Source organism: Trichoplax adhaerens, genomic scaffold, assembly GCF_000150275.1.
Source record: "Trichoplax adhaerens TRIADscaffold_5 genomic scaffold, whole genome shotgun sequence".
In the NCBI taxonomy this organism is placed as follows: domain Eukaryota; kingdom Metazoa; phylum Placozoa; class Uniplacotomia; order Trichoplacea; family Trichoplacidae; genus Trichoplax; species Trichoplax adhaerens.
In genome coordinates, this window is record NW_002060947.1 from 8462739 (window position 1) to 8474577 (window position 11839).

Consider the following 11839-nt stretch of genomic DNA (forward strand, 5'->3'; position numbering starts at 1 on the left):
ATCCGATACTCGACTACAGCTCACACTAGGCTGCCTTCAGTTTTCATATATCGTACACATATTAATGATTTCAGAGTTTCAGAAGCTATTGCAAAGTTAATTTGCGGCAAATAATAAATACAAATATGCCATAGATTATCTTAAATTTGTAAGGATGAATATTTTGATTAGCCAAGGTTTTCTGTAAATTATTAGCGTAATTGTTGCTTCTTTTCGTAAGCCAGCTTGTGGCTCAAATTTATTATAAATCAAGATTTGGCCCATCAAAGCCTTTTTGCTGAGCCTGCTAGATGAAAAATTTTAAATTTGTATGAGCTTATGTACCAATTGACGATCAAAAATGAAGCATTGCCTGCATTTAAATTATAAACTACATATTTAATATAGGTTCAAAGCATATGACTAACACGTAGGGCTAAAGATTCTATGGCGTTTATAACCTATAAAATAAGAATGGTTCAACATCGTAATGCATAAATTAAACAAGGTCTAAGCAAATTTAATAATGTTATTAGCGTATAATAAAATAAGTGTCCCATAGAAATTGGATTATGTAATAATTTTATTGGAAAGAAAATAGTGAAATAAGCCTATCATACCTCTACCATATGATGACCGTCGTATAGTGTCGATGGTAGAAATAAATCCTCTTTATTCACTCCATACAACTCTGCAGCTTTTAGAAATTTGGAGATGTTTTGGATCTAAATTAAGAGAATCTTTATTAATTCGTTTATTCAGTAATGCAAATAATATTTTATTAAAAATTTGGAATTGTAATTATTTCTAATTAATCTATTCATGATCGATCCGAGGCTGTTTGTAAAGCAATACCAGTATTATAAGGATGATATTGCTTTTATGAAATTTGATTAGTTGGTTTTTCAGTAGAAGTAAGGTATCGATCAATAATATTCATGCTTAATATGCATGTAATGTTTTATTACATAGTGTGAGTAGTTAAAAACGTCCTTTAAGGCTGTATCGTTCTATGATATACTATAATATCGTTGTAATTTCTCTGCCATTCCGCGAATTTTGCTAGACACTTGATTAATTATACATAAGTACATACCTTACCAAAAGATGATCGACTACGGGTTATACTAGAAACTGATCCAGGCTGTAATTGATTTATTAACCTATATAAAATCGAAACTAAATTAAATAAAATCTTTCTATGTGGCATATTTTATTCATTGATGCATAAAAACTGCTTTAATAAATTAAAAAATTCTATATTATAAAAGAAAAATTAATTTAGGCTAATGTTAAAATAATTTTCGTTTAAATCGCTTTTAAAATGATAACAAAGGTATCTGTCAACAAAAATACAAGATGATAGATTAGGAAATACCATTCTTTTATTAATACAATTTCTAATTAACTTGTTTACTCAATTAAAGCAGTGGCCAAGAGTTTAATGACGGATTTCTGCCTATGCTATACTGCTCATAAGCAGATGCATTGCAGTCAAAGTAGATATTAGATATAGTTTAGAAATATTGTCGCATCAACTATCGATATCTGTTAGTATAAACTGAAAGTTTTATTATAAATTTATCGGAAATAATGATATAATGCTTGTCTAAATGCTATTGATAGCAAACATTTGTAACATATAGCTGGTGTCAATCTAGCTGAATGATAAGCAACACTATGTTAAAGACGAATTTTTCGATACGTGTATTGTTTCAAGGAAGCTATTCTACTTACAGTTAGTAGAACTAAAATTGATTATTTTTAATTCACTGTTATAATAAGAACGAATTGAGATTGGTCTAAGCAGACATCCTCCGTAAACATGTTACTAATACGTATCACGTATAAATACCAAGATTATTACAGCTAAAAATTGCTATAAGAACCATCAATCAGCAACTTAGTCCGGCGATATGAATTATGTATGTAAATTCAGATATGTTACTGCGTGAAGAATTTCTTAAATTTAAACTAAATTACTGTTTGGGTTATCAATTAGTACTCGAACGTATGTTAGATCGAGAGATTTGAGCAGAGAACGTACAGAAAATCACAATAAAAAAGATATTTGCAGGACTTCCTAAACGAAGTAACTAAATGACATACTATATCAGCGGTATCTCTCAGATTCAGAAATTTTACGACAGAAATTAAAACATATTTCAGTGAAGACTATTGTTGAAGACTTTAAAAATAACTTACTATATAAAACATCAATCAGTTATCTAGCAAACGGATAGAAAGACTTATGTACTTATAAAGAATAATCTATAAAAACAGAGATAGATCTATAGAACCAAAATTTTCATAAAATGCTTATAGATATGGTTGTTTGCTACGCAAAGTCAATTAAAAACTACGAATATGACCTAGAAATATGTTATATACCAGTAAAATACTTAGAGGAAGTTGAAAAACTATCTCGAAATAGCTGAAATATAAAGCAGGATTTCATGGTAAATGGTTTGATGTGGATGGATGAAGAGAATTGAAAGCTGCAATCGACATTTGAATTTTGAATTCAGACAGTAGAATAAGTTTAAAGTCTATCGGATACTTATATTACATGTAGGAGCCTAAATTAAGAAAAATTTTGACGACTATATATTTGATTTTCTCTAGCGACGAAATCGTGTTGGCTATAACTTTGATATTGCTTTGTGCAAAAATTTTATTTGGTAATTTAGTCCTTTTCTATCGATAAAGATAAGGCTGAAGATTTTATGTTAGTGCTGATTGTGATTAGAATTTGATAGTTAGCTCTTGAAAATGAATTTTCATATTTAGCCATTAATTAAAAAAATGAAGTTTGAATGTAGGCGTAGCTATAATGATAGCAACATTAATATTTCTTAAATGCTTGATCTTGTTTCTTGTTGTACTTTATAGCCTTTTGCTTGTGGAATAAATCAGAATAGCGATGAAAATAGTAGTATTGGCTACGACAAAATATAGATGGAATACAGAAAATCTCTAATTTTGCATTTAGTATTAGTTTAGAGAATTGGGTGCTCGCTTTATTTGAAAGCAATGGTCGAGTATCTGATTTAAAGGTGAGTATTTATGGAGATGAAGTAATATTAAGGCTGTGTTTAATATAGAAGTATTTCCGCATAATTTGTAAGAGTTTTACTTACTCACAAAGTGCGATTCCATCCCTTAATTTAGCGGGAGCGTTATCATCTCCTAGTGATCTTCCAATAATAGCTGAGATCCAGTGTAGGACTTTCATTTCTTTACCTAGATCTCGCTTATCGCGAGACTAAATGAGAAAGAAAGACAGTATTATTACGTTTACGATATAAAAATTATAGGACACTATTAGTAAAGATAAAAGCCTCATTTGAGCACAAATTCGCATTATAGTAAATTAAATGGCGTTATGCTATTGCTTAGACCTTAATCATTACTGCAGTAAAATGATTAATCGATTTGCTATGTTACTAGTTTTCAATTCCGCCATATTACAGTTCAGTATTACTCTGTATAAGTACATAGTAATTCATGATTTTGATAAAGCTGTTTCAACATTAGCCTTAGCAAATCGCTCAGGTTAATTCTAATTTTGTAAAGGAGATCAGGAATCTATACTGACACATGTTATTATAATGTTAACGAGCAAAAATACTATTGGGCTTTTAAGATAAATCTAGTCATGCTACCGTAAAATGTATACTAAATGTATGTTGATAGAAAATTTAAAAAAGAAAATGGGGAAATGATCTGTAACCAAATAAAATTACGAATGCTATAAGCTATAATAGCAATATACGTAGATCTTTTTAAACTGATACAATAATATCGCATTGAATACGATGGTCGATCCTTCCGTTGATCAACAGAGAGCATCGGCATTCTAAACATTACGAGTAAGAGTTTCGTACTAAGGTATTGAAACTCTTATTAATAATATACAATAATTTAGCTAAAAACGATGACTGGTCTATAAGGGAATTAACAAACAGTAAAATTCTGGTCAAATGATTTTATCTATATATAATGCATTATAGACGGAATCAACTGCCTGCAGTTTAACAATCTCAGTCTGTTAATACGGTAATTCTAGCGAATTACGAATTCATTTTAACCTACACGTATGATGATTCTACATTTTAGTGACTCTTATGCTAATAAGCTAAATATCTCTTGCCAAAAATTTTGAACGAAATTTATAGTAAATATGCTTAAGGCTTGATTTTGTGAAAAGAATCGTAGTAGTTAAGAACTGATTCTATTTCGTAGACAGTAATCTCTCAAGAACTATGAACTCGTTTAAAACTAGTAACTTGAAACTAATGACATTATTTTTTACTATTTTTCCATATTTACAATCTAATTAGAGAGCATCGTACGGTCAAAAGTTAATTATAAGTTCGGTTAAATCAATCTAGAAGTATTTTCAAGAAGACCTAGATTTTTAATCGCTCCTAGATTCGCTTATATAGCCATTTTTATTCTACGACAATCAGGTCGAAAATTTTAACAAACTTACACTATATGTCTTTGGAGGGGACAACCAATATCCAGGAGCTATATCAGCCATAGTTAGTTCCAGCTGTGAAAATAGTCTGCTAAAATAATGATGGCTCAGAGCAAGAATGACACATTCAAGAACGTAAGTTGGTTATTATAGTATGTAGTGGATAGTTAAGATGTAGACTTTTTACTAACGATAAGGAGCATATTAGTGCGAGCTAGAGGTAACAATTATAATTATTGGGATTAATCACGTAGAATCTATTTGAATGGCTTATTGACCTTTGAATTACCCTATACGCTAGCGACTATGGATCGAACTTACAATAATAATCAATATATATATGGCACAACTATGGTGGTTGTCTATCTATTCCAACTGTGATTGGGACTGTTAAGTAACTGAAAATAATCATAATTTTACTTTCATAGCCATTTTCATTCATCTTCTTAGCGGGGTGCTTCATTAGCGAACAATGTATATTATCATTAGCCATCTTGACGTTAAGTTGCAGCTGGCTCTGCTTATATAAAATCTTTAAATTCAATTTTATAGATTAAATAAGATCTTGTTATCATGTCGTTATACCAAATCCAAAAGAAGCATTAGGGGAATTTTGAGATGTCGGTATGGAGTCCTTGCTGTGGCAGAACTAAATAAGGCATAAATTTGGCTTATAATATTGATGAACCAGTCAATGTCTACAATAAATCAATGTCTGTCTATTTTTTTTACTCAATTCACTATAAACTTGCTCTGGATTTTAAATCTACGAGTACGAGTGCATGTATTCAGATACGCATATTTATTCTAACTGTACCTGAAGCTAAATTTATATTTCTGATAAAAATTCTGGATACGGGCATTTTATCCTAAACCTAACCCTAAACCTAAACCTAAGCCCAAACCTAGTCCGTACTTAATTTACTTCATAAAGATTCTTGTTTAACTCTAATATTCTATGCCATTTGAAGCGATTTTTATATCCTTGCAAACTTAATTAACCAGTATGATTGTACATTCCAATATAAAAAATATATAAACTTCAATTAATATGAGGATGAAAAATAAAGATGAACGATGAATGAATTTATACAATATTGAAGCTCTAAAACGATTTCTAATCTAGTGCATTTGTGGGCCTACATATAATGCTTTTAGTACTGTTGCTACTGTCACAAAAACAGCTTTGCAACAAGATAACGTAATATACGATCAATAAGTCAATTCCTTGAACTACGTATCAAGGAACGATATCTGCACTATCATAAACACTTTTGCTCTACTAGCAGACTACACAAAGACTTAAACGCCACGTATTTTACGTTAAATACTAAGTTTGAGAATCCACTTTATTACACGATATGCTGCATTTATATACTATTCCTAAATAGTTCATGAGTCATAGTTAATACGATTAACCTCGGAATCATTTACTGAATTAGATATTAAAATTAGCTACTGCTCCCTTAATGCAGACAACAGTATTTACGAACATAGACATGTAATGACTAATACAGAATAGTCAGATTACGATATGTCCTATCACGGAGCACTTCCATGATAATTTACGATCTACCATAAGTAAATTACAATCACAATGATTCGAACTGTAAGTAGATGATTTGCATTCCCTATTATAACTATTAATTTCAGTATGTGTATAAGTGTCACTTTCATAAAAAGTCAGTTCTGTATTAAAACACAGTATATCCAAATTAGAAGTTAACTAAATAAGGATAGGCTAACAGAATTATCCTAACATAGATATTTCTACTCTAATACAGTACATAGCACTGTCACAGCTACTTATTTGCTATTCTACATGAAAATATTATCAATGTTAAATAGGAAAGTTTAGACAGATTAACCAGGAAATTATTGATAGGAAACTAAAATATTGTCATATATCGGGTAATATCGGGGTGCTTCTTTAATTTATTTCGGTAATTTCTTGCTCGCAATTCTATATTTTAGTGAATCACGTTATATTAAGTTAAAGGTCGTTGTTCTTGCAATCTGAATTCACGAATTCGTCAAGTTAGCTCTATTTTGAGTTGATAAACTTGACTATTTTAGTTTGCTTAAGGATTAAACGGTCTTTTTCGTCTTAAAATTTACTTAAAAGTGTACATTAGAAGTCACAAATTAGAATAAGTATGTCTGTTGTTAGTTAATAATAGGAAACTATTGCTAATAATTTACACATATACTATGAAGTAATGGCTAGAAACATTTTTAGTTGTGGCTAGATATTATTCCTAATAATATTTGATCGCTCAGAATATTGTATATTCCAAATATCAATGTATAAACTCGATAATTCTGTGAAAGACTGTAGGCCTTTAAGAGGAGAGTTAGCTGATCATGAAGAGCCAAATAACTTCTTTATTGCAAAGTGATAGCTATCAAATCATATTAATGCGATTTTACGTGTGTCACTTTGTTACTAAGTTATAATTGCAATAAATTTCTTGAAATTTCCACGGGTTTCTCTAGTTGTTATTAATGAAGTAACTAAAGAGCGGATGCAGCAATTCATACTTTGAAAGTGCTAGATAGCTGATAAAATATAGTAAAATTGTATTAATGCCAGCAGAAGTTTCTTGATTTAGCCAAATCTTTAGAAGATGTTTGTACACGTTATCTACTACAGTTAAACCGTACCGTAAGTAGTGTCTTTGCCATGAGGAAGAATAGAAATGATGGGTACCATTTTGCTTATCGCTTAAATATTGGAAGTAAAAGCTGTCGCTTATTTTGTACACACTGCTGCAGTATTGTCCAGCACGTGAATAACATATCATTAGAATAGATGATTAAGTAATGATTCTGATGTTCAGTATCAGTAGGGCATAGCTCTTATTTCTTGTAAATTTCTTTTTTGAGTTCATGTATTATAAGCCACGGGTTGAATTCTTTTTTACACGAGTAGAAATTGCAATTAACGGACATTTAAAAACTTTATTACCTTCTTCAATAACGTGGCTATGCTATAAATCCACTTTACAGAGTAAATAGTAAAAGTGGCTCAAAGTCTCCCGAAAAATAAGATAGATTAAGACCAAAGGAATCAAAGACAAAGTCTTTAGCTGATATGTAGTTAGCGACAGTACCACTTTACACTCACATCTTAACAACTTGAATTTAAAAGTACTATTTTTAATCTTAAGTTTTTATTTAAGGTAGATGCCTCGTTTTGATTCTAGAGCTTGATAGGTACTACTGGAAGTGATCTATTATATTATTACCCTAACTGCATGATTGAAAATTTACCTACAGATAACATCGATTGTCAATAAATTCAATAGCTCAACGAAAACAGTATTACATATGTCTTGTGTTGCCAAAGTTGATTCCTGATGCAGTTGCTCCCTTGTTACTACCCATTTGGAGGCTGGTAACTGTTTGACCTGCTGCAAGCTGCTCTTCGGTAAATTCACGCTTGTTTTCAGTGGCTATTTTAACGCCAATAGTAGGTCCAGTAAAGTTATTCTTCTTAGCCTACAATTAATGAAGTAATAAGAAAGAAGGATTTTAGGTATTTAACGACTATTGCAGTTTGTGACACAGTCGATAGATACACTCGGAATCTATATAGTAATTAATTAATTATACGTATGAAAGACAAGAATAGCTTCTAACCTGTCGACCTAGAGCCTCGATAGTGCAAATAACCTGTTTAAATTGGGTTGGATTAGATGATATACTTAACTGTACAGCATATTAAGAAGGCTAAATGATTTAATTATGGACTCATCAGAGAAACAGTTACGATTTATTAAATACCTGGACCATATTTTGACCTTCATACAAGTCAACAGTTTGAAATGTATCCGTAACTGAAACACCATATTTACCGATTGCAGCCAAGAATTTGGATATATTTTCCATCTGCAAGTTTTATGAGAAGAAATCAGTGAAATAACAGATTTTTAATTATATGATAGCTCGTTTTAGGAGAAAGCTATTACTGTCTTACTATTTTTGATGAATCTCTAGCAAAACTACAATTATTTATACATACAGGGAGCTACCAGGATGATACGTTGAAATTATCATGTAAAAAAAGACATTAGTTATTCACTTATATAAAACTGTACTTAGATGGTTCTTTAGCTGTTAAAATCAGGACTTTGGATTGATACAAATTTAAAAACTGTATTTACTGCTTTCTGCAATTTCTAGATTATTACTTTGTTAACAATGGATAATAATAGAATAGCAGACACGTTTTTTTTGCCAACCGATACGCATAAATGTCCTTGATTAGATTATATTCATATACTGTGCAATTCTGATATAGAAAGTAAATTCAATCCCAAAGTAAAGTAAATTTTATTGACTCTTATGTATAATCCAGATTAATTTGGGGTTTGGTAATGGCGTATAACGCATGCTGTATATTTTCCTAGCATTGCAGTGGTAGATATACTTTCTTCGGAAAGGATCAAAGTTCAATAATCATAAGTTAATTAAGCTATTGAAATTAATATTTGAAGAATTCAAAGGTATCGTATTGTATGATTGACGAGAAATAAAATAACAGTGTATAGTTATAATATATGCAATCATATAACCCATAAAAATGCAAAAGTTACGGTAATAAATACCTCAGGTAGGGTGAAAGCTTAAAATAGTTCACCTGAGGATCTTTACGTGGTACTATTATCAAAATATTTTATTCTAGAGCTTTTAGCGCGGTAGCTGTTCTATCAATAAAAGCTAATCTATCTTGAGTGACTGACTTCTTCATGTATACTTATTCGTTTATTCAACTACGTGTGCTTCGCATAATTTCAAACATTAAACTGTATCGTGGTCTTATAAAAACTAAACATTACCATAGTGGATAATATTGTTGTACTGTAATATTTTACCTTAATGCAGCCATGATTATAGATTATAGTAAAATTAAAATAAGGAATGAAAAGCATGCTACATCTATATTAGTAGTAGAAAAGAGTTGAGTCGCATTTACTGTAAAATAGTTTGTCTATTCACCTGCTTAAAGGCCATTTTAGATTCATTTATTTTCGCAACACTGCCAGGTTGCAGTTTGTTGATTAGCCTGTAAAGCCAAATATGACTAAGTCAATAAATAGCTCCTCTTTCGTATTCACTATATATAGCTTTAGTAAAGTGAACTAGTCTTTTATAGCCAACAGATTATTTTATTGGTTATTTATAAGTAAAAAAGATATCGGAGTTGACTATTTCAGCCGTGCGTAGATGACTTTCTTGAGGGTGCAGTTCCTTTACGAATATTGATATGGATTTACTAATGAGCAATTTATGGCTATAGCTCGGCTATCTTCTCGATCTATGTGATGTTGACGGGCAAACTGTTGGTTTCATAGACTCACATTTCCTGACAAAGATCTTTGCTAATGGTTCCCGTATACACTTAAGATACCGTAATTGTAGCTAAAAGGTTTCCGTCGAGCTAATCAAATCACGTTAAACCACATCCATATAACTAAAGTGATGTAGATACAGTCTATAAAAGTACCCTTGAAACTAAAATTCTACGATATTAATTGCATACTGAAAGGATTTGTTTTGTTAATATAGTATTTTAATGAGTGTAAAAAATAATCCCACAGCGACCGATGATCAATCAAAAGAGCGATTGGTGTTTAGATAGTGTCCCTCCTAAGGTTCACTAAAGCATCAGTTTTGGAATCTAAAAGCTTTCTTGTCTAGTTAAAGGACTTAATGTGTGATTTCTGTCTGATTTTTTGCAAGTAATGAACGATTTGATTTTACACCATTAAATGAGTAGTAGAAATACTTGACGATTTCATTACATTTATGATCCATAAATATTAGGTGAGTAAGTTGCTAATTAGGTTAGGCGTGAGGTGGAAGATTATGTAGTTCAAGTCCTATTTGATGCAGGAATGATCACTCTTCCAAACTGTATTCCAGCGTTGGAAGCTATGTATCATGAAGATTATTTACTACAAATAAGATAAAGAAGCAATTTCTCTATCTGTTACATTAAAGTACTGACTTGCACAGGGCAATGCCATCTTTCAATTTTTCTTTGGCGGAACTTCCGGAGAGCGACTCTCCAATAACCGTTTCTATCCAGTCTAAAACTTCCTTTTCTTGTTCAGGATTGTGCTTTGCTGCTACCTACAATGTAAAACTGAGTCTTAGTTTTCTTATTATTCAGCCAATTTGGTCACTGCTACTCTTAGTTTAAATAACGCTATCGAAGTCAAATAAATAAGTCATTGTGTTTTCTATGCGCTTATGTTCATGCTAAACTTGCAATTTCGAGCCAGACTGCAACAAAATTAGTATTATCTGTCATGGATGTTTGTCAATTTGTTCATGCAGAGAAGTGATGCTAAGTCGCATTCAAGCTAATGCTGAGATATACGAAGGACTCATAAATTAACGGGCATATGATGATATAGCCAAGCAGAGTACGCATTGAAAATTCAACTTGTATACGTAAGAACGAGGTAAAATTAAGAACTTAGCGTAACAAAAAAAGGGAGTAAAAGCAATCGTAACAGATCATCATTATCGATAGGAATGAAAGCACGGTCTATCCATTTAAGATTGCCTTAACAGCCATTTGGTGGGCATGGATGATCACGACTACGTGATAATTTTACAGTAAGCCTAGTAATTATACTAACATGCGGCCTATACTTATTATTCAGGTTATGGCTCTCGGTCAACTTACTTTCTTCTGGGCTTCAGCAGCAAATCCATGTTTAGTTGCACGATAAGACATCTTTAGCTCTTCTTGAATTCTGTAATCGTGATACAATAGAAGAATGAATCTTACGTCGGCCACAACTTAATCGCTAGTTGAAACTATCGTCAACAACGATCAATTCGACGCTTTAGCTCTACTTACAGACCCAGTCGATGATCGCTTCAAAAACTCTTGACCCTGGCAATGCAATAATGAGCCTTGATTGAATAGATGACTCATATATGAATATGATCTTTCTATTGTAGAGGCTATCTAGCTGGCGATGGTGCTCGATATTTGTCTCGATCAAGCTCAAGTCGAATTCAAGTAGAAAATGACTGGCGATGAAGGTGTTCAATCTGCCGTTTTAGCCCTTTGGAATAATAAAATGTGTCTAAAGTAGGTGTGACAAGGACTTGGCGTCCCTGTTCTATTGGCTAAATGATAACAATGTATAAAATCAACACCATACTGAGTCTTACGAAGATCAATCAATTTTACAAGCAACTCAACCTATTCTAGATAAATAAATAAAATTAAACAAAGGCAAGACCACTGTTCTATTGTTTGCTATCTATTGTATCAATCGTATCTATTCAACCTAGAGTACTTTATCTATTCTACGTCATTCAATAGTAAATATGGTTGTTGTCAACTACTTT

At 31.6% G+C, this 11839-nt stretch overlaps 2 protein-coding genes across 2 annotated transcripts; both read right to left on the reverse strand.

The window, feature by feature from the left end:
- Positions 1–389: 389 nt before the first annotated feature.
- TRIADDRAFT_57014 (uncharacterized protein) lies at positions 390–4525 on the reverse strand (the record flags this gene model as incomplete). Its single annotated transcript, XM_002113107.1, has 5 exons — positions 390–440; positions 600–704; positions 1076–1142; positions 3120–3244; positions 4475–4525. 5 exons carry the CDS (start codon positions 4523–4525, stop codon positions 390–392), a joined length of 399 nt encoding a protein of 132 aa, XP_002113143.1.
- Positions 4526–7786: 3261 nt separating this feature from the next.
- Positions 7787–11213, reverse strand: TRIADDRAFT_25453 (uncharacterized protein; the record flags this gene model as incomplete). The annotated part of the gene is made up of 6 exons (XM_002113108.1): positions 7787–7957; positions 8105–8137; positions 8249–8353; positions 9464–9530; positions 10476–10596; positions 11159–11213. 6 exons carry the CDS (start codon positions 11211–11213, stop codon positions 7787–7789), a joined length of 552 nt encoding a protein of 183 aa, XP_002113144.1.
- Between the last annotated feature and the right edge of the window lie 626 nt (positions 11214–11839).